This window comes from Hoplias malabaricus, chromosome 14, assembly GCF_029633855.1.
Source record: "Hoplias malabaricus isolate fHopMal1 chromosome 14, fHopMal1.hap1, whole genome shotgun sequence".
NCBI classification, from domain to species: Eukaryota; Metazoa; Chordata; class Actinopteri; order Characiformes; family Erythrinidae; genus Hoplias; species Hoplias malabaricus.
The window spans coordinates 38,165,655-38,190,617 of NC_089813.1; the positions used below are offsets into that span (position 1 = coordinate 38,165,655).

Below are 24,963 nucleotides of genomic sequence, written 5' to 3' on the forward strand. Positions count from 1 at the left end.
TTGGTCAGAATACATGACGCACACAAGTGTTTACATACGAACGTACGCACAGCCAATCAGAATGCACCGGCAAAAACCAGCTTCGCTCAGTCCACACCAGACCCTCCATGTAACCCAGAGCAGAGCAGAGCGGCTGAGGCAGAGGTCAAAGGTGAGTGGTGGGGTGAAGAGTCACTAGCAGTCTTTTCTTCACCAGGAAACCAGCGCTGGATTTTATTTTCCTAATTTTATTTCATAAGAACTTTTACCTTAAGGTGTCACAAAAAGTGAGGAAAGGTTTCTCTGCCTTTCTCTCTTTTTATTTTTCTCTTTTTTCTTTCTTTCTCTTTTTCTCTTCCTTTTCCCTCTTTTTCTCTCTTTTCCTTTTCTCTTTTTCTCTTTTTATTTTTCTTTCTCTCTCTTCCTTTTCCCTCTTTTTCTCTCTTTTTTTCTCTTTTCCTTTTCTCTTTTTCTCTTTTTATTTTTCTTTCTCTCTTTATTTCTTTTTTCTCTTTTTTTCTTTTCTCTCTTTCTTTCTCTCTCTCTCTCTCTACTCTTGCTGTGAATGATGCTATACTTAATGTATGGGGATGTATTATGAAAAATCACGTGTCCGCTGCATCTGCGCGTTTATTTGGGGACGTGGAGCCCACAAACCCACACGCCCAAAATCACAGAACAAGTACTGTTTAGACAGGGGCAGAGCGCTGCTGTGGGGTTTGATCCCTGTGGCATTTTCACAAAACCAGGTCATGGACGTTTCATAAAGACCCAGAGCTGTATTCACTGGAAAAAGGTGAGTATTTTGTCGCTGTCCAATCAGAAACATGCCTCTCCCAAAAGAGCAACTTTACAGGAGAAGGATATTCACTGGAAGTCAATGTAAACTTCTTTTTCAAGAGATGCATGTTTTGTGATGATGTCTTTGTTAAATTTGTTTATTCAGAAACACTATCGTTGTCGGCGGTCACTGAAATCAACTGTGGGCGGTTAGTAACTAACGTGGAAATGACGTCATAATAACGGGCTCTTTGTAAACAAACACAGAGGGGTCTTTAGACCTGGAGCTCTTAATTTGGGGGGTGATGCAATACGCACCGACGCTCAGCTCCACAGCTCTGTTCCTTTAAGTCTAAGCTGCCTGTGTTTGATGAAGAGTGCTGTATGAAGTTCTTCAGCTGTGTTTCCCAATGCTCCAGAGAAGCGTTTGCTGTCTTACTGTTGTTTCAGAAACACCCCGTACTTGAAAATTGGTTGAACAGAGTCGGCCCTGCTTCCACACACACACAGTGTAGATCAAACTCAACCACGGCTCTTTTCCCAGCAGCCGGGACTCTGAGGGAGAAAGTGAAGTCAACGAAAAACGAATAACACTGGCCCTTCAAACCTCTGAGAGATCTGCAGGAACAGCGTCTGCTGCTTTGTTTTTGAAGTCAATATGGCGTCCCCATCTGGCGCCCGGAGTGTGTGAGGACTGAGGGTCTGAGTTTGTTTCTGAACTATTTATGTGATATTTTCAGCTTAGTTTGAGCCTCTCACACACTCCCGGTCACTCACACACACCCCTGTGGACAGTTACACACAGCCCGTCAGTCCACCAGCGTGTGTTTGGGTTGTAGAAAGCGTCTGCCCCGAGAACCCCGGAGCTGTGCGACTGGAGCACCACCTTCAGTGCCCGTGTGCCACTCTGTGATTGTTAATTAGGGCGGGAATTAAAAGCCAGTTCCATGAAGCGCTTTCCATTTTAAGACAATTATCAGACGTCTGGCTCCGTTCACCACCCACTGAAAAGCAGCAGATCGTTCTAGAACATGGGGATACTGTTCACCTTGAGGAGAGTTTACAGGCCGTGGACATGGGTGGGTTTCTGTAAGTGTGTGTGTGTGTGTGTGTGTGGATCTCTAATGAGCAGCACTGGGAGATTGCACACTTGTGCTCTCCAAGGCCTTTCTTTCCTTTCTCTTCTGTCCCTTTCTGATACTTTCTCCCAAGTGAAAGAGTGGGAACTCTCCTCCACAATCCGCCTCTTCATCATTTATTTTTCTCTCTTACATTTTCTTCATGATTTCTTCTGTGTTTTTTCTATTTCTCTGTCATTTCCTTTTTATCCTGTCTCTCTCATTCTCTTTCACACTCATTCTCTGATTCATTGTCTCTCCCTGTCTCTCTCTCTCCCTGTCTCGCTCTCTCTCTGTCTCTCTCTCTCTCTCTCTCTCTCTCTCTCCCTCACACTGTCTCTGGCGCTTTCTCTCTCTCTCTGTCTCTGTGTCCCTCTCTCTCTCTCTAGCGCTCTCTCTCTGTGTTTCTGTGTCTCTCTCTCTCTCTCTGCTGGTCTCACGTCTCTGTTCTAATCCGTACCCCCCTCCGACAGACGTTTGATTTCTGTTCAAAATATACCCCTTCCTTCAGAAACATCCTTTTGTAAATGACTTCAGAAAAACACATTTAAACCTTGTTTTCAAAGCCGTTGACGATGCTCAGTTGTAGCCGCGGTGAGAGGTGAAGCTCTCGCTGGTTATTCTCCCATCGTCTCATTTCCCCTGCTGTCCTGTGTTTGGCCGTAGCCTGTCCCACTGCTTCCAGGTCCAGAGCTGGTTTTAAGGCAGATGTGTTGCACCCCCTGTGCCATGCTGACCATCCACTCAAAGGCAGCAGTGTGGAATTAAGGCAAGTGGTCCTTTGCAACATGTTTGACTTTTAAAGACTATGTACTTGTTTTCACACTGATCACCTGGATTGAATTCCTGAAGGGTTTGAGTTAAAAACATCACACGGATGACACAGCTCTCACCAACCTGTGACCACCCCTTTAAACCGCCCCGGGGCAGTTAGTTTGGAGTTACAGTCATTTCATGTGGCCATTGTCCACTGTCTGAATGCACCATTAGTGTTTTAAAAAGACCCCTACTTGCCTCCATCACTTTTGGCCTGGAACATCCCAAGAAGGAGGAGCCTGCCGTCCAGTGGTCGTACGATGGACGGTCCTCGTAAAACGGCGTATTTTACATTCCCAAGTGGACAACAAGGAAATCGCACTCCAATGGCTTTAAATCTCAGCTGTATTCAATGTTGAGTAAAACAACAACAACCCAACGAAGATGTGTCATGTTCATTCACACCCTGGTCCTCTCTGGCCCTGCTACTTAGAGGGGATCACGACCAGCGGAGCCCCCCGTTTAGGCCTCCACATGAGGACCTGGGCATCATTAGCATTGGGTTTCCCCAGGGCGTTGGGTGGAATGGGCTCCATGTGGGTCAGAACCTTGGGCTGGTCCTGGCTTGGTGGTCCCACCAGCCTGGCCCTGGAGCCCAGATGCATGTTGGGATCGACGGTGATCTCCACCCTCATCCTCCACTTGACCGTCTGCAGGAGAATCTTCTCTCGAGTGGCCGAGTTCAGAGCCACCAGCCACGTGGTGAAGCTCTGATCGCGTGTGATGTGCGTGAGCCGTGGCGCGTTGCTCTCGCTCACTGGCACCGCCCATGTCACGCTGGGGTAGAAGTTGTCGTTCATGCTGACGGTGAAGCGCGAGGGTTTGGACACCGGACCCGAGAGTGTCACCGTCTCCGTGGTGTTACCGTACCACGGGTAGCTCACTCCGTCCGAGTCACTGATGGCCCTGACCACTCCGTCCCTCAGCTCCGGGATCTCCCAGCTCGACCTGTGGGGGACAGAAGAGGTTAAAAAGCGGATACTGGTCATTTGACAACTTCATCATTTCAGAATGTTGTCAGTCTATGGATACTTTTTTACAGCATTGTACCGGCTCTGCTCCGCTCTACTCTCTGTTTGATCCCTGGTCCCTGGTTTGTTTTCCACAACCACCGCTCACCCTCGAAATGTACGGGAACAACGGTACTGTTGAGTATTGTCACATTGTCACCCACATTGCCACCCACCTGGGAGATGAACACATGCAGACAATGATCGCAAAACTATGTCTCTATCAGGAACCGTAAGCTTTGGAAACCACTACAACAGCATCGATAACGTTAAGCGGTGTTTACTCATGGTGTGTTGTTGTTGTTGTTTGGGACTGAACACAGCTCCGTCATCAGTTCAGACAGATCAGTAGAGTTTGTTCCTTCCTTGTTGCAGCGTCCAGCTCTCGCTGGATTCTTTCGTCGGCCACCGATCCGAGGAGCGTTTGAACCTCTTCAAAAGACCACGGCGTCATTTTACGAGCTGCCGTCGTGAGTCAGATAAAAACAAACGTGATCTCTGCTGCAGCTGGAGATTTTACAGATGGAGAGTTGGTGCTGGTCGTCTGCGTTGCGTGGCGTAGAGTGACGACTCTCTCTGGAGAAACACCACGGTTTAGTCCAGCACATTTTTTTTCCAGCACATCACCTTTTGTGCTTTTGTTCTACTGCAGATTAAAAGCTTCACAAAAGCTGCACTGGGCCATTTTATTTCAGCTTTATACTACATTCGTCCCTTAACCACGAGACGTAGGGTTACTCTGGATGCTGCAGGGGGTGCATTCTAACAAGCTGAAAACATCCTACAGCTTGGCCCCTGTGCTCCAGTCTCAGATGCTTCATTAACATTCTCTACCTTGCGTCGTCTGAAAACATAGTTACACACTACAGACAAAATGCAGTGCCCCCTGATTCCGGGTAGACTCCGGACCCACCGCAGCCCTGAACTCATTCATTCATTCATCCATTCATTCATTATCTGTAACCCTTGTCCAGTTCAGGGTTGGGTGTGTTCTCTCTGTGTCTGCGTGGGTTTCCTCCGGGTGACTGTCTGGGAGGAGTGTGGTGTGTTCTCTCTGTGTCTGTGTGGGTTTCCTCCGGGTGACTGTCTGTGAGGAGTGTGGTGTGTTCTCCCTGTGTCTGCGTGGGTTTCCTCTGGGTGCTCCGGTTTCCTCCCACAGTCCAAAAACACACGTTGGTAGGTGGATTGGCGACTGTGTGTGTGTGTCTGTGTTGCCCTGTGAAGGACTGGCGCCCCCTCCAGGGTGTATTCCCGCCTTGTACCCAATGATTCCAGGTAGGCTCTGGACCCACCGCGACCCTGAACTGGATAAGGGTTATAGACGATGAATGAATGAATTAATGAATGAAAGAAAGAAAATACCCCCCTCTGCTTCTGGAGAAGAGAATGCAATGAACTTTTAGGGAATTCAACTGGGCTTTAACACCACTGCGGTACCTTTAAAGATACATTTACACGGTTTGTAACTTCAGTGACGATGATGATGCACCTGCGTAGTACATTGTTTTCTGAGAGTGTACACACACAGCACTGGTGAAATTGTCTACTGCACCTTTAAGAGTGTTATTTACACATTTCTACTGTGTGTCGATGTATTATTCGAATTGCGCTACACTCCACAACTTTCTTCCTGAAAAGAATGTAATCAGATTTGACCTTTTATTCCATCAGTCGTGAGGTGCGAGGAGACTCCATCTACCCACCATTTTAGACTCCTTTTACCTCAGAGGCTCTGGTTTCCAAGACTACGGCACTAACTTCAGCCTTCTCTCCTGCTGTGGCACACAGTCCTTTAAAGTGACCACCACCGGACTCCAACCTGCTGCATTTCCGCACACGGCCTGCGATGTCCTCTGTAAACCTTAGCAGCCGGACAACAACAGGATCTGCTCGTAATGTGTGTGTGTTATTAAAGCCAAGCTGTGTGTGAGAGGGCTGTGACAGAGAGTGTCAGTTGGTGCGACCCGAATCTGGCAGATCTTCACCGAATCTGTTCCATCTGCTTCCTACACGCACCACAACCACCCCTCCCTAAAGGAACGCCAGGGCTCCACTCTCCCACACACACACACACACACACACCTCCACATGGACAGAGCCTGCGGGGAGTGTGACTGTGGGAGGGTGTGAGAAAATCTCAATGTCTCTTTCTTTCTCTAAATCCCTCCCACCCTCTCCTCTTTCTGTTCTGTTGCTCTCCCAGTGAAGGAGTGCGTTTGCATTTCTCCCCTCGGCCTCACCTCAGCTTCAAAACCCTCGTCCAGACTTCGCTTGCTGTGTTATTCCGTCCTGATCTGGCGAGAAAGCGTGTGGAATGGTGTGTTTGTGTGTGGGAGTGTTAATGGCAGAGCAGGACAGCTCACAGGCTGGTGGAGGCTCCGAAGAACAGAGCTCCAGGTGCTACAGTGAGGCACAGACTTGCTCAGTGAATATAAAGTACTGCTCTTTATAATCCCATACAGTCGTCCCACATAACTGCACTGTTGTCTCTCATCCACACACACACACACACACACACACACACACAATCAATTCTTGTCTGCTGTCTCCGTCTGAATCCTCTTCTGATGCACTGTGAACCTGGCTCCTGGTTAAATCTACTGCTATTTGAAGCTGCGGTGCATTCTTAAATCCAGTTCAGGGTCGCCGTGGGTCCAGAGCCTACCTGGAATCACTGGGCGCAAGGTGGGCCCTTCACAGGGCAACAGACACACCCACTCACACCTATGGGCACTTTTGGACTGTGAGAGGAAACCGGAGCACCCAGAGGAAACCCATGCAGACACAGGGAGAACACACCACACTCCTCACAGTCACCTGGAGGAAACCCACGCAGACACAGGGAGAACACACCACACTCCTCACAGTCACCTGGAGGAAACCCACGCAGACACAGGGAGAACAATACACTCCTCACAGACAGTCACCCAGAGGAAACACACGCAGACACAGGGAGAACACACCACACTCCTCACAGACAGTCACCGGGAGCAGGACTCGAACCCACAACCTCCAGGTCCCTGGAGCTGTGTGACTGCGCCACCGTGCCGCCCAACATACGATTTCTGAACCTTGCGCCTAAACGTGATGTTCAAATTTAACCCTTTCAATAAAATTCAGTAAATATTTCCTCACCATTTGTTGCTCCTCGGTCTGCGGTCTGAAAAAAGGTCAGGTGATTGTAGACAGCACTGGCTCCGTAAATTGGAAACAAACTAAATGTCTCGGCCTGAAATGGCTCACTGTGAGTTGATGGCTGAGCCACAGTGGAGAAATAGCATGTAGAGGCAGTTTGGAGTTGTGAAAAAGCTTGAAAAGAGACAAGGATGTTGCTCTATTCCTGCTCCGTAGGTGGGAAATATTGACTTATTTTTGCTGTTACATTATTTGAAGTGACTGCTAACTGCGTGAAAGTAAACGCAGAATGAATGTGACAGCTCGAGTTCATGAGTTTCTGTGGTAATTCAAATAGTGACTAAAAACTACTAATTTATCTTACACGCTACAGTCGGTTTCTTACCCAAATACACCATTCCACCTTAAAAGATGCAGCGCTTCTGAATAAACACCAACACGGTGGGAGTTTGTTTTGCTAGTAGTTAAGTCATTTCTGACCCTGTGTGACACACTGTTATCACTAAAGTGGGCTGCAGTGACAGACTCACATGCCGATGTCTCCGTAGGTGTTGTGGAAGTGCATATGGGTGCATGCCTGTATCCAGCCCACCACCCAGGTCTCATTCCTGGGGATGGGGGGCATGACCACCCTGGCGGAGGCCTTGAAGTACGGTGTCCTGTATCGCAACACTATGGGGGAGTTCTCCTCGATGACGGTGGGGGTGTGGTCAATGGTGGCAGTGACGTCGTACACCATGATGTTCTCCCGCTTCACACGGGACTTACACGCAATGCTCTGGATGCAGCCCATGGCGAGTAGGAGGGCGGGGTTTAAAGGCTTTCACCTGAGCCGGTCCACCATGCAGCGTCCACCCGAGACCGTTGTCGTCAGGTCCTCTCAGGAATTCCTCCTCTTTCCTTCGAGGACGTGGTTCCTCTCAACATTGTGTTCTCAGGAGAATGGAGTCCTTGGTTCCACTCCCTTCCCCATGCTGTTAGGAGACGTCCTTCTACCAAGTCTTGGCTCTGCTTTTAGAGACTTCCTCGTAGTTGTTCTGCTTCATGACCTGAGGGACATTTTCACGTCAGTTCCTGAGTCTTGGTTCCCCTCTGTGTTTTTTCTTTACGCTGTGAGGGACACTCTCCTGCCAAGTCTCTTGGGTTTTGGTTCCTCTCAGTGGTTCTTCATCATGCTCTGGGATGTTCTCCTTTGAATGATTGAGTCTTGGCTTTGCTCAGAGGTTCTTCTTCGTGCTCTCAGGATCATTCGTCTTTCAGGACTTGGTTCCACATTTAGGGTGTGGTTGTCTTTGAGTCTTGGTTCTTCTCAGTGGTTCTCCGTCATGCTCTGGGATGTTCTCCTTTGAATGATTGAGTCTTGGCTTTGCTCAGAGGTTCTTCTTTGTGCTCTCAGGGTCATTCGTCTTTCAGGACTTGGTTCCACATTTAGGGAGTGGTTGTCTTTGAGTCTTGGTTCTTCTCAGTGGTTCTCCGTCATGCTCTTTGGGATGTTCTCCTTTTAAAAACGGGTGTTTTGTCTTTGAGTCTTGATTCCCAAGCTCTGAGGGACATTCTCCTGTCTAATCTTTGAGTCTAGGTCAGTGTTAGAGTTTCTTCTTTTGAGTCTTGGTTCCTCTAGGTTTCTCTTTCTCACGATTTTGAGTTTCTCATCAGTAGCTCTTCCTCACGCCCTCTGGGCCATTTTCAAGTCTTTGTTCCATTCGTATGGTGTTATTTTTCTGTGCGTCTTGGTTCTTCTTAGTGTTCCTGCCTCGTGTTCTCCATGACTACGCCCTGCCACTGTCTCCCTAGGCAACACATGCGCGGAGCTGGACGCGGCTCTGCGGGAAACCTCCTTTTAGGACCACGTTTGTGGTGGTGAAAGTGTCTTTCAGTCATTGCTATGCGGCTTTCGAGGCAAATGAGAAGAGTCCATCAGAACCCATCGTTCTTCCAAAGCCAGCAGGTGCTGTTCAGAAGGTGAAGTGCAGCAGTGTCCATCCAAGTCCATTAAAGTCCATTCAAATCCATTCAAATCTACAGTTCTCCTGAAGTGGGCCAGCAGCTACAGGTGACCCAAAGGTAGCCCACCTTCACGCCCTTAAAGGAGATGTGCGTGGTGCTGTAGGAGCATGAAGAGAAGTCGGCAAGCTTCCTCACATCTTCAAACCCCCTCACAATCCTCAAAGAAAAGCTCCAGCAGCAGCAGCAGCAGCAGCCGTGAGCCCAAGCGGTCGCCCCCGGGCAGCGGAGCTGAAGACTGCCGGAGGGTGAGGGAGGGAGACTGTGGGAAGAGGAGAGGGAATATCAGCGGTCGAGTGTCCATTCAGAACGGAGATATTCAGCTGGATCTCGTGGAGACAGGGAGGAATGAGACAGACACAGAGAGAGTGAGCGAGAGAGCGTTTGAGAGTGTGTGTGTGTGTGTGTGTGCTAAGCAATCTAGTCCTGGTCGTCATGCCGCTGTTCAGAACACAGTGCTGAAATAACACAGAGGAGGAGTGTGTGTGTACTCTTCATTTGATAGGCTGGATATAATTACATGTGTGTGTGTGTGTGTGTGTGTGTGTGTGTGTGTGTGTAGGCTATACATACCCTATCTATCAGGCATTTCTCTGCATTAAAACCACCTCTTTGTTTCTACATTCAAGAGCGCTATATAGTTCTACAGTTACAGACTGTAGTCCATCTGTTGCTCTGCATACTTTATTATCCCCCTTTCCCCCTGTTCCTCAGCGCTCAGGACCCCCACAGAGCAGGTGTGATGTGGTGGTGGATCATTCTAAGCGCTGCAGTGACACTGACGTGGTGGTGGTGTGTTAGTGTGTGTTGTGCTGGTGTAGAGTGGATCAGACACAGCAGTGCTGCTGGAGTTTTTAAACCCTGTGTCCACTCTCTGTCCACTCTGTGAGACACTCCTCCCTCGTTGGTCCACCTTGTAGATGTAGAGTCAGAGACAGTAGCTCATCTGTCGCTGCACAGTGTGTGTCGCTCGTCCTCTAGTCCTTCATCAGTGTCACAGGACGCTGTCGGCTGGATGTTTTTGGTCGGTGGACTGTTCTCAGTCCAGACGCTGAGGGGTTTAAAAACTCCAGCAGCACTGCTGTGTCTGATCCACTCTACACCAGCACAACACACACTAACACACCACCACCACCAGAGAAGAAGCCCTCGTACCATATGACGAACCTAATGTGCAACATTTATGCCGAGTAGGTGATATATTTATCTAGAGACTGATTACAGTGCGGTATCACAGGTGTACATCTTTGTGTGTGTGTGTGTGTGTGTGTGTGTGTGTGATCTGCTGCGTTCTGAGGGCTGAAGACTCCATCAGGTTACACATGCAGATGCTCTTCTCTGGCACACAGGTCTGCGAGGAGGAGAGCTGGAAGTTCCACAGCTTAATTGATGCCTTTCCACGTATCCATGACAACTCGCGGAGACGGGCCGTCACTATGGAGATCTGAACTGATGTCAGAGTCTCTGTCACACATGGCTTCAGTGAGGAGAGATGGGGGTGGGTTCACTGGGGGAGTGAATCAACAGCTCACATCAGCAAACGGGGTGAGTTATGGTGCCTGATATCAATCAATCAATCAATCAATCAATCAATCCGTCAGTTAACAAATCACTATCAATTCCTCATTCAATCTATTCATCCATAATTTAATCAATAAATAAACCAATCAATCACTAATCAGTTTATAAATGATGGAGTAAATGGATTAATCAATCAGTCAATGAATCAATCAAACAATCAATCTATTTATCAATCCTTCAATCGGTTTATTAAACATTCAGAAAATCAGTCAGCCGCCTAATCAATTAATCTCTTCATGCTCTGATCATTAAATCAATCCCTTAGTCAAACAATCATTGATCAATCAATCAATAATCGGCCAAACTATCAATCATCGTTCAGTCAGTCATTCAATCAATCAATGATCAATCAATCAATTACACAACAAAGTTTTAAAGCTGTGGGGTCTGGTGGGTTACTGCAGGATAACTCCAGCTCCTCACGGATTAAAGCACTCAGAAAACCTTCAGCAGGAACTTCTGCTTCATTCCTGCTTCCGAACAAAACTCAGCAGCTGTCTCCATGTTCAATAACAATGTTCCAGTTATTACTGGCTCCGACATCCGCAGTAACACCCTCACAGCACTGGAGGCACTGGAGGACAACATGGGCTTCAGTGAAAGTGTTGATCCCTTGTTGAATTGAAATAACCTGAATTAAAATAAGCAGGATTAAAATAACCTGAATTAAAATAACCCAAATTATAATAAACTGGATTAAAATAAGCTGAATTAAAATAAGATGGATTAAAATAACCAGAATTAAAATAAGATGGATTAAAATAACTTGAATTAAAATAACCCAAATTATAATAAACTGGATTAAAATAACCTGAATTAAAATAAGATGGATTAAAATAACCAGAATTAAAATAAGCTGGATTAAAATAAGATGGATTAAAATAACCAGAATTAAAATAAAATGGATTAAAATAACCTGAATTAAAATAAACTGGATTAAAATAACCTGAATTAAAATAATATAGATTAAAATAACCTGAATTAAAATAACATGAATTAAAATAAGATGAATTAAAATAAACTGGATTAAAATAACCTGAATTAAAATAGGCTGGGTTAAAATAACCAAAATTAAAATAAGCTGGATTAAAATAAACTGGATTGAAAAATGCTGGATTAAAATAACCCGAATTAAAATAGGCTGGGTTAAAATAACCATAATTAAAATTTACTGGATTAAAATAAACGGGATTGAAATAAGCTGGATTAAAATAAGATGGATTAAAATAACATGAATGAAAATAAGATGGATTAAAATAACCAGAATTAAAATAAGATGGATTAAAATAAAATGGATTAAAATAAGCTGAATTAAAATAAGATGGATTAAAATAACCTGAATTAAAATAGGCTGGGTTAAAATAACCAAAATTAAAATAAGCTGGATTAAAATAAACTGGATTGAAAAATGCTGGATTAAAATAACCCGAATTAAAATAGGCTGGGTTAAAATAACCAGAATTAAAATATACTGGATTAAAATAAACGGGATTGAAATAAACTGGATTAAAATAAGATGGATTAAAATAAACTTGATTAAAATAACCTGAATTAAAATAAGCTGAATTAAAATAAACTGGATTAAAATAACCTGAATTAAATAAGCTGAATTAAAATAAGATGGATTAAAATAACCTGAATTAAATAAGCTGAATTAAAATAAGATGGATTAAAATAACTTGAATTAAAATAAGATAAATTAAAATAAGATGGATTAAAATAAGATGGATTAATATAACCTGAATTAAAATAAGATGGATTAAAATAAGATGGATTAAAATAACCAGAATTAAAATAAGATGGATTAAAATAACCTGAATTAAAATAAACTGGATTAAAATAAGATGGATTAAAATAACCTGAATTAAAATAAGATGGGTTAAAATAACCAGAATTAAAATAAACTGCTTTAAAATAAGATGGATTGAAATAACCTGAATTAAAATAAGATGGATTAAAATAAGATGGATTAAAATAACCTGAATTAAAATAAGATAGATTAAAATAACATGAATTAAAATAAGATGAATTAAAATGAGCTGGATTAAAATAACCTGAATTAAAATAGGCTGGGTTAAAATAACCAAAATTAAAATAAGCTGGATTAAAATAAACTGGATTGAAAAAAGATGGATTAAAATAACCCGAATTAAAATAGGCTGGGTTAAAATAACCAGAATTAAAATATACTGGATTAAAATAAACGGGATTGAAATAAACTGGATTAAAATAAGATGGATTAAAATAACATGAATGAAAATAAGATGGATTAAAATAACCAGAATTAAAATAAGATGGATTAAAATAAGATGGATTAAAATAAACTGGATTAAAATAACCTGAATTAAAATAAGCTGAATTAAAATAACCTGGATTAAAATAACCTGAATTAAAATAAGCTGAATTAAAATAAACTGCATTAAAATAAGATGGATTGAAATAACCTGAATTAAAATAAGATGGATTAAAATAAGATGGATTAAAATAACCTGAATTAAAATAACCTGAATTAAAATAACATGAATTAAAATAAGCTGAATTAAAATAAGATGGATTAAAATAACCTGAATTAAAATAGGCTGGGTTAAAATAACCAAAATTAAAATAAGCTGGATTAAAATAAACTGGATTGAAAAATGCTGGATTAAAATAACCCGAATTAAAATAGGCTGGGTTAAAATAACCAGAATTAAAATATACTGGATTAAAATAAACGGGATTGAAATAAACTGGATTAAAATAAGATGGATTAAAATAACATGAATGAAAATAAGATGGATTAAAATAACCAGAATTAAAATAAGCTGAATTAATATAAACTGGATTAAAATTACCTGAATTAAAATAACCAAAATTAAAATAAGATGGATTAAAATAACCTGAATTAAAATAAACTGGATTAAAATAACCTGAATTAAATAAGCTGAATTAAAATAAACTGGATTGAAATAACCTGAATTAAATAAGATGAATTAAAATAAGATGGATTAAAATAACTTGAATTAAAATAAGATAAATTAAAATAAGATGGATTAAAATAAGATGGATTAATATAACCTGAATTAAAATAAGATGGATTAAAATAACTCGAATTAAAATCAACTGGATTAAAATAAGATGGATTAAAATAAGATGGATTAAAATAAGAGGAATTCCGACAAGGTGCATTTTGCAAACTTCACCAGGAGGTGGCGCAGTTTGTCCACTGCTTTTGGTTTACCACGGTTTACCTCCTCTAAACTCGGCCATGAAAATAGAGTGGACACACACACAGTCAGGGGCTGATCTCTACTCTTTGTTAAAGTGGGGAACGTTGACTGGTCAGTTCACAGTAACCAAGAAAACAACAACAACAACAACAACAACCTATTCTTTTTATGCTATACATTGCAGAGTGAGTGAGATGGAAAGTTAAAACCTAAGTGTGTGTGTGTGTGTTTAAGGGGGCTGTGGCCATAACTTGCACGACTTGTCCATTTGTGTGGCTAAAGACTTTGGGAGACTTAGTGAGGGCTGATCCTACCTGTCCACACTGGACACAGGGTTTATCAGAACAATGGTGGGAGAGACAGAATGGGAGTGTGTGTGTGTGTGTGTGTGTGTGTGTGTGTGTGAGAGAGAGAGTGTGTGTGTGTGTGAGTGGTCTTAGTGCAGCTGCTTGGTTCTGACTGCTTGAAAGAGAGTGAGAGATAGAGAGAGAGAGAGAAAGATTGTAAGTGCTTTTTCAGGTAGTCTCTCTGTCTACCTGCTAATGGACAGGTAATGCTAAGTGCTGATCCACAGAAGGAATGAGGACGGTGATGTCTCAGTTCGGACACTGAAGGATTGTGGTCAGACATTCGGACACTGTAGGATTGTGGTCAGACATTTGGACACTGTAGGATTGTGATCAGACATTTGGACACTTTAGGATTGTGGTCAGATATTCGGACACTGTAGGATTGTGGTCAGACATTCGGACACTGTAGGATTGTGATCAGACATTCGAACACTGTAGGATTGTAATCAGACATTTGGACACTTTAGGATTGTGGTCAGATATTCGGACACTGTAGGATTGTGATCAGACATTTGGACACTTTAGGATTGTGGTCAGATATTCGGACACTGTAGGATTGTGATCAGACATTTGGACACTTTAGGATTGTGGTCAGATATTCGGACACTGTAGGATTGTGATCAGACATTTGGACACTTTAGGATTGTGGTCAGATATTCGGACACTGTAGGATTGTGATCAGACATTTGGACACTTTAGGATTGTGGTCAGATATTCGGACACTGTAGGATTGTGATCAGACATTTGGACACTTTAGGATTGTGGTCAGATATTCGGACACTGTAGGATTGTGATCAGACATTTAGACACTTTAGGATTGTGGTCAGATATTCGGACACTGTAGGATTGTGATCAGACATTTGGACACTTTAGGATTGTGGTCAGATATTTGGACACTGTAGGATTGTGATCAGACATTTGGACACTGTAGGATTGTGGTCAGACATTCGGACACTGTAGGATTGTGGTCAGATATTCGGACACTGTAGGATTGTGATCAGACATTTGGACACTTTAGGATTGTGGTCAGATATTCGGACACTGTAGGATTGTGATCAGACATTTGGACACTTTAGGATTGTGGTCAGATATTCGGACACTGTAGGATTGTGGTCAGACATTCGGACACTGTAGGATTGTGGTCAGACATTCGGACACTGTAGGATTGTGATCAGACATTCGGACACTGTAGGATTGTGATCAGACATTTGGACACTTTAGGATTGTGGTCAGATATTCGGACACTGTAGGATTGTGATCAGACATTTGGACACTTTAGGATTGTGGTCAGATATTCGGACACTGTAGGATTGTGATCAGACATTTGGACACTTTAGGATTGTGGTCAGATATTCGGACACTGTAGGATTGTGATCAGACATTTGGACACTGTAGGATTGTGGTCAGACATTCGGACACTGTAGGATTGTGGTCAGATATTCGGACACATTAGGATTGTGATCAGACATTCGGACACTGTAGGATTGTGGTCAGACATTCGGACACTGTAGGATTGTGGTCAGACATTCGGACACTGTAAGATTGTGGTCAGACATTCGGACACTTGGATTGTGGTCAGATATTCGGACACTAGGATTGTGGTCAGATATTCGGACACTGTAGGACTGTGGTCAGATATTCGGACACTGTAGGATTGTTGTCAGACATTCGGACACTGTAGGATTATGGTCAGATATTCGGACACTCTAGGACTGTGGTCAGACATTTGGACACTGTAGGACTGTAGTCAGATATTCGGACACTGTAGGACTGTGGTCAGATATTCGGACACTGTAGGATTGTGGTAAGTCATTCGGACACTGTAGGATTGTAGTCAGATATTCGGACACTGTAGGATTGTGGTCAGATATTCGGACACTGTAGGACTGTGATCAGATACTCGGACACTGTAGGACTGTGATCAGATATTCGGACACTGTACGACTGTGGTCAGATATTCGGACACTGTAGGACTGTGGTCAGACATTTGGACACTGTAGGACTGTGGTCAGATATTCGGACACTGTAGGATTGTGGTAAGTCATTCGGACACTGTAGGATTGTAGTCAGATATTCGGACACTGTAGGATTGTGGTCAGATATTCGGACACTGTAGGACTGTGATCAGATATTCGGACACTGTAGGACTGTGGTCAGATATTCGGACACTGTAGGACTGTGGTCAGATATTCGGACACTGTAGGACTGTGGTCAGACATTTGGACACTGTAGGACTGTGGTCAGATATTCGGACACTGTAGGATTGTGGTAAGTCATTCGGACACTGTAGGATTGTAGTCAGATATTCGGACACTGTAGGATTGTGGTCAGATATTCGGACACTGTAGGACTGTGATCAGATATTCGGACACTGTAGGACTGTGGTCAGATATTCGGACACTGTAGGACTGTGGTCAGACATTTGGACACTTTAGGATTGTGGTCAGACATTTGGACACTGTAGGACTGTGGTCAGATATTCGGACACTGTAGGATTGTGGTAAGTCATTCGGACACTGTAGGATTGTAGTCAGATATTCGGACACTGTAGGATTGTGGTCAGATATTCGGACACTGTAGGACTGTGATCAGATATTCGGACACTGTAGGACTGTGGTCAGATATTCGGACACTGTAGGACTGTGGTCAGACATTTGGACACTTTAGGATTGTGGTCAGACATTTGGACACTGTAGGACTGTGTTCAGATATACGGACACTGTAGGACTGTGGTAAGTCATTCGGACACTGTAGGACTGTGGTCAGACATTTGGACACTGTAGGATTGTGGTCAGACATTTGGACACTATAGGACTGTGGTCAGATATTCGGACACTGTAGGATTGTGGTCAGACATTCGGACACTGTAGGATTGTGGTCAGACATTTGGACACTGTAGGACTGTAGTCAGATATTCGGACACTGTAGGAAAGCATCAGATAAATACAGGTATCACTTTTTTATTCACTGAACAAATGAATGGAGGAAACTCAAGCTTTGGTATTTGTCAACATTTGTCAAATCATCCTGAGCCTGTCTGAGGGCTCAAAGGTCATGGGCATTCAACACTGAGTAGCAGTCTTTCACTTTACATTCCTTTATTTTCAGTGGAACCGAAGGCTGTGATGAGTCTGAGCTGTGGCTATGATTTGATTTAAGACCTGCATTAAAACATACGGGATCTGTGTGTTTTCTAGGTGTTTCCAAAGCTGTGGAGGCTTAGGTGAAGTGTCAGAGAAGGTGTGTGTGTGTGTGTGTGTGTGTGTGTGTGTGTGTGTGTGTGTGTGTGTGTGTGTGAGAGAGAGAGAGAGAGAGAGAGAGAGAGAGAGAACGAGAGAGAGAGAGAGAAACTCTCTTTCCAACCCTGTTTCCCTTTGACCTTTTCTGCTTTAATGAAATTTCACTCAGATAACAGTGGGGAAAAGTGTGTGTGTGAGTTGTGCATGATACACTGGATATAATACATATGATGTGTGTGTGTGTTTGAGTGAAACCTGTGTAATTGTTTGACCTGTTTACATAAAGATTCTCTTCTTTTATCTTTCCCTCTCTCTTTCTCTCTCTTCCTTTCTCTTCTCTCTCTCTCTTCTTTTCTCTTTTCTCTCTCTCTCTCACTCCTTTTCTCTTCTCTCTCTCTCTCTCTCTCTCTCTCACCCTCTCTCTCTCTCGCTCTCTCGCTCCCTCACCCTTTCTCTCTCTCTCACTCTCTCTCTTTCTCTCTCTCACCCTCTCTCTCTCTCTTTCTCTTTCTCTCTCTCTCTCTCTCTCTCTCTCTTCTTTTCTCTTCTCTCTCTCTCTCTGTAATAAAGTCTGAATGATGTGTTATGGTCTGTGTATCTCTCAGCACTCTGCAATGCTCGGCCACACACACACACACACACACACACACACACACACACACACACACACACACACAACACACACACCCTACCATAGTGTCTGAAAGCTCATTATAATGAGACGAAACTCCTCAGTGAAGCCTGAGCCACCTTTATATTCTTAGAAGTTTTCCCCTGTGTTAGATCCTTAAAAGCAACGGCTGAAAAACTCATCATCAACCAGCAATGCCTCTGTCAACACTTTATAGAAACACCACGGCTTTCAGCTGAACTGATATTTAAATGCTTCTGTACTAGCCATTTTCTTCTTGCTTACTTTTCGCTTAAGATCCTCTTTTAACACCATTTTTAATAAAGCCCTCTGAAAAGTGGGGACAGCGGCGTGCTTCCCACTGCATTCCATACATTCCCCATTATTGTCACTGTTGAAGCTTTTGGGAACTGAGGATACTGACCGCTGCAGTTTTGTGAGTGGAAATTTGGTCCATTCTGGTTCAACGGGGTGACAGATCAGTTACGCAAACACACTCTGTGTAAAGTCATGTGCTGTATGAGACCTGACACTGTCCTGCTGAAATAACCATGGGCTTTCCCGGTCAAGGAGTGTCACTTTAATGACAAGACAGACAGTATATCTCTCTAAAATCCCAGTAAATCAATGGTACATCATGTGCAAATGACCCGTGCTGTTGGGAGTTTCTAATGCAGTGCCATCTGAGGGCTTGAAGATCACAGCCAAACGTCCTGATTCTTTCACAGTGTTGTGAAGGGTGGAAGGTAAAGGACCTAAATGCTTTGTGATCTTGCACTCAGATTTATTCTTTGTGAACAGTTGGATTATTTGGAAATAAAGGTTAGCACAAATTAAAAGTGGAATGTTTAAAATAGTGAAAGTTCATTCGTTTATTCATTTATTCATTGTCTGTAAGCGCTTATCTAATTCAGGGTCGCGGTGGGTCTGGAGCCTACCCGGAATCACTGGGCGCAAAGTGGGAACACACCCTGGAGGGGACGCTGGTTCTTCACAGGGCAACAAACACTCACACATATGGACACTTTTGACTCCTCACAGACAGTGACCCGGAGGAAACCCACGCAGACACAGAGAGAAAACACCACACTCCTCACAGACAGTCACCTGGAGGAAACCCACGCAGACACAGGGAGAACACTCCACACTCCTCACAGACAGTCACCCGGAGGAAACCCACGCAGACACAGGGAGAACCCACCACACTCCTCACAGACAGTCACCCGGAGGAAACCCACACAGACACAGGGAGAACACACCACACTCCTCACTTGCATTTTACAAAATGTCCGATGGTGTTTGTAGATAAAATAATATAAAAAATATAAGTACTGACAATCTACGCTCATGAGGAATTATGTAACTAACTCCAGTGTCAGACAACACTATGTAACTGTAAAGCAAGGAAGAAAAAATGTATTAGGAGAATGTGTCAATCATGAAACATACATTTTACCGTCCACATCAAAGTCCTTTGATCCAGTGAAGCTTTATTGCGGTTTATTAATGGATCTGGACGCCGGGCGGAGGCGCAGGACTTGTGTTGGGACAGTGAAGGATGGCAGAAGTAGCCGCTGACAGACGCAGCCGAGGCTGAAAGAAGCTCCTTGTGTGTCCGGGGTTTCACGTTCCTCTGGACTCAGAGCCGACCAGACGCTGACGTCCGACCGGGAGGCTTCCTGCGTCACTCAGATCCTCTCCTGGTCTGAACGAATCTGATTGGCTGTAAAGAAATTAGGGGACTTCAAAGACAGTGAGAAATGAATTGTCGCTCTAAAAATTTTAGAGATCTCTCTGTACAGAGCTGCAGTCTTTAACGGCCAAAGCTGTATTGGACTAATTCAGCGGACAATAGAGACTCCGTGGTCAGACACTGAGTGAGAAGATGGTATCCTCGAGTATCACGGCAAATTAAATTATAATAATATGTGCTTAAGGATATCTGAATGTTCTGCTTAAAAGCTTCATTAGCTCTCGGACAGACACTAGGCCAGCACTTCACACGTATTCTACCCACACACACACACACACACACTTACTCAGCCCGCCGTCTGAGCCACATAACCCTACAGGAATCTTCTCAAACAAAGCGCATGTCCAGGTCTGTCCCACAGCCTGGAGACTAACACACACACACTCCCTCACCCCCCAACCCCCCAGCTCCCTCACCAGGGTCAATCACTTTACTTCAGAGCTCCTGAAACCTTCATATCTTCAGACTTTTTCTCCACAACTCCACAGTTGATTATAAATATCACTATGAGCTACAGTGATTAGTTCTGACCTGGAATTTCCAGGAGAGTTTCAGAGCTTCAGAAACTGGACGTTAATACTAAAGCAAATAAGGTTAGAGCGTCAATACAGATCATTGTATTTAAATTAAAATACAGGGTGAGTCAAAGCTCGCAGGACACCCTGTTATTTCAGAAACAAAGGGGAAAAAGACATATCTGAATACCTCAGAGAGTAATGAAGTAGCGGCCTATCTTTTGGGCTATGACTGGAACATGGCCGCCTTCTTGAAAGCCGCCATATTGGATCAAGTGTAAGTACAGAACATGGCTGCCACCTTTAAGGCCGCCATATTGGATCAAGGGTAAGTCCAGAACATGGCCGCCACCTTTAAGGCCGCCATATTGGATCAAGGGTAAGTCCAGAACATGGTTGCCACCTTTAAGGCCGCCATATTGGATCAAGGGTAAGTCCAGAACATGGCTGCCACCTTTAAGGCCGCCATATTGGATCAAGGGTAAGTCCAGAACATGGCCGCCACTTTTAAGGCCGCCATATTGGATCAAGGGTAAGTCCAGAACATGGCCGCCACCTTTAAGGCCGCCATATTGGATCAAGGGTAAGTCCAGAACATGGCCGCCACCTTTAAGGCCGCCATATTGGATCAAGGGTAAGGCCAGAACATGGCCGCCACCTTTAAGGCCGCCATATTGGATCAAGGGTAAGTCCAGAACATGGCCGCCACCTTTAAGGCCGCCATATTGGATCAAGGGTAAGTCCAGAACATGGCCGCCACCTTTAAGGTCGCCATATTGGATCAAGGGTAAGTCCAGAACATGGCCGCCACCTTTAAGGTCGCCATATTGGATCAAGGGTAAGTCCAGAACATGGCCGCCACTTTTAAGGCCGCCATATTGGATCAAGGGTAAGTCCAGAACATGGTTGCCACCTTTAAGGCCGCCATATTGGATCAAGGGTAAGTCCAGAACATGGCTGCCACTTTTAAGGCCGCCATATTGGATCAAGGGTAAGTCCAGAACATGGTTGCCACCTTTAAGGCCGCCATATTGGATCAAGGGTAAGTCCAGAACATGGCCGCCACCTTTAAGGCCGCCATATTGAATCAAGGGTAAGTCCAGAACATGGTTGCCACGTTTAAGGCCGCCATATTGGATCAAGGGCAAGTCCAGAACATGGTTGCCACGTTTAAGGCCGCCATATTGGATCAAGGGTAAGTCCAGAACATGGTTGCCACCTTTAAGGCTGCCATATTGGATCAAGGGTAAGTCCAGAACATGGCTGCCACTTTTAAGGCCGCCATATTGGATCAAGGGTAAGTCCAGAACATGGTTGCCACCTTTAAGGCCGCCATATTGGATCAAGGGTAAGTCCAGAACATGGCCGCCACCTTTAAGGCCGCCATATTGGATCAAGGGTAAGTCCAGAACATGGCCGCCACCTTTAAGGCCGCCATATTGGATCAAGGGCAGGTTTTTCCCAATGGGAAGGTGTTCAATTGTCTCAGAAACCGATTGCAATATCTCTTTTGGTTCAAAAGTTATCAACACAGGAAGTTCAAAACTTGTTGTTTGTTACAGGCTCAAGCAGACCCTAAATGCTCAGCACCATCTTCAGTCAGAACGGATGGAAACACTGCTTCCTGTAGCACTGTTAGGGTCTGGTCGAGCCTGTAATGAATAACAAATGTTTGAGTTTTTGTGTTGATAACTTTAGAACCAGAAGAGATACTGCAAATCTGATTGTGGCGGTCAATTTCTGAGACAGTTCTGGTCTTCTCTGATATGCTACAGGACCACCTTCCCATTGGAAAAACTTGCCCTTGATCCAATATGGCGGCCTTTAAGGTGGCGGCCATGTTCTGGACACAGCCTAATATAATACCCTTTATCCATTACTCACTGTGGTATTCAGGTATATCGTTTCCCTTTTGTTTTCTGTAATAAAAAGATGCCCTATGACTTTTGACTTTTTTGACTTTGACCCCTTTTCCAGCTTTACGTGAGGGAGTGATCAAATCCTGTAAAGTTGCAGGTAAGTGGCAGAGGGGTGGGTGGGGTTAGAGGCGGGGACTAATTTGCATATTAATCGATCTGTGTATTCAAAGACGTAGAGTTAAATCTAAGCCAAATTCAGGGCATTGGGGACATTTATCCTGAACATATCTTCTAAATCTGTAATTCTGACCAGAGATGTGTGGGTAGGAGTTGAATGGAGGACTGGAGGGGGTCGTGTAGTTTGGGAAAAGGTTAAGGGGGAGCCTGTAAGGCTTTAAGGACAGCCCCATTGAGAGAGAATAGAAGGCGAGCTGAGGGCTGAAATGTGCTGATGCTGTGTTTGATTCTTCCTGCAGTTGTCTGGTCAGTGTGTGTGTGTGTGAACACAGGCCTCCAGGCTGATTGACTCTCAGCCATCATTAAGAGCTTAGAGCTGTAATACAAAATGTCTTTTGAAGCATAAATTGTGCAGATTCTTAAGTAAATGTGGAAGAGTTAAATAAATGTGTTTATGACTGTTCTACTCAGCTACATACAGCGTGGGCCGTTTATATGGATACACCTTAATTAAAATGGGAATGGTTGGCGATATTAACTTCCTGTTTGTGTCACATTAGTATATGGGAGGGGGGGAAACTTTTCAAGATGGGTGGTGACCATGGCGGCCATTTTGAAGTCAGTCATTTTGAATCCAGCTTTTGTTTTTTCAATGGGAAGAGGGTCATGTGACACATCAAACTTATTGGGAATTTCACAAGAAAAACAATGGTGTGCTTCGCTTTAACGTAACTTTATTCTTTCATGAGTTATTTACAAGTTTCTGACCACTTATAAAATGTGTTCAAAGTGCTGCCCATTGTGTTGGATTGTCAATGCAACCCTCTTCTCCCACTCTTCACACACTGATAGCAACACCGCAGGAGAAATGCTAGCACAGGCTTCCAGTATCCGTAGTTTTGTTTTTTGTTTTGGCGTGATGCCAGGCCTTGCGCGGTTGTTAGGAGTCCCATTTCCTCTGTGTTGTTGTGTTTTGAACTCCAAGTTTGGAACCATTTATCTATGAATTTCTTACTTTTCTTTGACTTTCCTCTCAGTGAAAACAGATTATGAGTAAAACTGAGGCTAAGAGACTCTCATGACACTGACTTAAACTCACAGAAACATATATAAAGGCTCAGTCCAAGCGTCTGTGTTCAAACCCCAACGCTCGAAGCCGCTCTAGTGCTCCAGGTTCACACGGACAGCACTGTGCCCACTGACGCTGCTGGACCAGCTCGTATCAGGAAAGGTTCTAGAAGCTGTTATGGAGCCTTATGAACCAGTGTCTACTTGATAAATCAAAGATAATCTCATTTCTAAAAAATGAAGGGCAGTGTAAAGAACGGTCTCTGCGCTCATCATAGGGTTCTAGTAAATGTGAGTGTGTTTGTAGGAGAGTTCTGGTAAATGGTTGTGTGTGTGTGTGTGTGTGAGAACCATGTTGGTCTCTTTACTGAAGCAGTGTAGCGTGTGGGGCAGGACAGTGCCGGACTGAGCTGAGCTCCACTAGCCGCTAATCCCCTGGTTTTCAGGGTCCCTGGCCCGTACTTGATGAGTTTGGGCAAGAAAAGGGGCAGCGATCTCGCTCGCCCACTCTCACTCCCTCTCTCTCTCACTCTTTCATTCTCTCTCTCTCTTTTTCTCATGCACCCCCCACCCCCCACCACCAAACATGCCTGGAGCCAGTGTGCGAATGAGTGGATACCAAGTGTGTGCTCAGCAACTCTCTCTCTCTCTCTCTCTCTCCCTCTCTCTCTCTCTCTCTCTCTCTCTCTCCCCCTCTCTCTCTCTCTCTCTCTTGCCCTTGCCATCACCCTGTTTCTTTCTCTCTGGGGACCCAGGGAAAACAGACTGGATGTTATTGTACAGAACTCATAGTGGTTTTAGCGCTGGTGTAAACTGCTCTCTATCTATCTGTTTATCTGTCTGTCTGTCTGTCTGTCTCTCTCTCTATCTATCTGTTTATCTGTCTGTCTGTCTGTCTGTCTGTCTGTTTATCTGTCTGTCTGTCTGTCTGTCTATCAAACCGGATTCCAAAAAAGTTGGGACACTAAACAAATTGTGAATAAAAACTGAATGCAATGATGTGGAGACGGCAAATGTCAGTATTTTATTCGTAATAGAACATAGATGACAGATCAAAAGTTTAATCTGAGCAAATGTAACATTTTAAAGGAAAAATATGTTGATTCAAAATTTCACAGTGTCAACAAATCCTAAAAATGTTGGGACAAGTGGCAATAAGTGGCCGGAAAAAGAAATTGAGCAGATAACGAACAGCTGGAAGACCAATTAACACTAATTAGGTCAATTACAACATGATTGGGTATAAAAAGAGTTTCTCAGAGGGTCAGTGTCTCTCTGGTAAGAGGATCACCAATTCCACCATTGTTGGGCAGAAAGATAGTGCAGCGATACCAGAATGGTGTTAACCAGCGTAAAATAGCAAAGACTTTTAAGTTATCATCATCAACCGTGCGTAACATCATCAAAAGATTCAGAGAATCTGGAACCATTGCTGTGCGTAAGGGTCAAGGCCGTAAAACTCTGCTGGATGCTCGTGATCTCCGGGCCCTTAAACGTCTCTGCACCTCAAACAGGAACGCCACTGTCGAGGAAATAACAGAATGGGCTCAGGAATACTTCCAGAAAGCATTGTCAGTGAACACAATCCACCGTGCCATCCGCCGTTCCCAGCTGAAACTCTACAGTGCAAAGAGGAAGCCATTTCTAAGCAAGCTCCACAAGCTCAGACGTTTGCACTGGGCCAGGGGTCTTTTAAAATGGAGTGTGGCAAAATGGAAGACTGTTCTGTGGTCAGATGA

At 44.0% G+C, this 24,963-nt stretch overlaps 1 protein-coding gene and 1 pseudogene across 1 annotated transcript; both read right to left on the bottom strand.

Annotated features, from left to right (window-relative positions):
• Window positions 1-298: 298 nt before the first annotated feature.
• The window catches only part of LOC136665625 (RNA-binding protein 25-like), a 31,264-nt pseudogene continuing 6,599 nt past the window's right edge, over window positions 299-24,963 (bottom strand).
• fam78bb (family with sequence similarity 78 member Bb) lies at window positions 3,119-7,740 on the bottom strand. Its single transcript, XM_066644824.1, has 2 exons — window positions 7,369-7,740; window positions 3,119-3,641 (listed from the first exon to the last, which is right to left on the bottom strand). The coding sequence occupies exons 1-2, from the start codon at window positions 7,629-7,631 to the stop codon at window positions 3,119-3,121; spliced, it is 786 nt and encodes a 261-aa protein (XP_066500921.1). The 5' UTR covers window positions 7,632-7,740.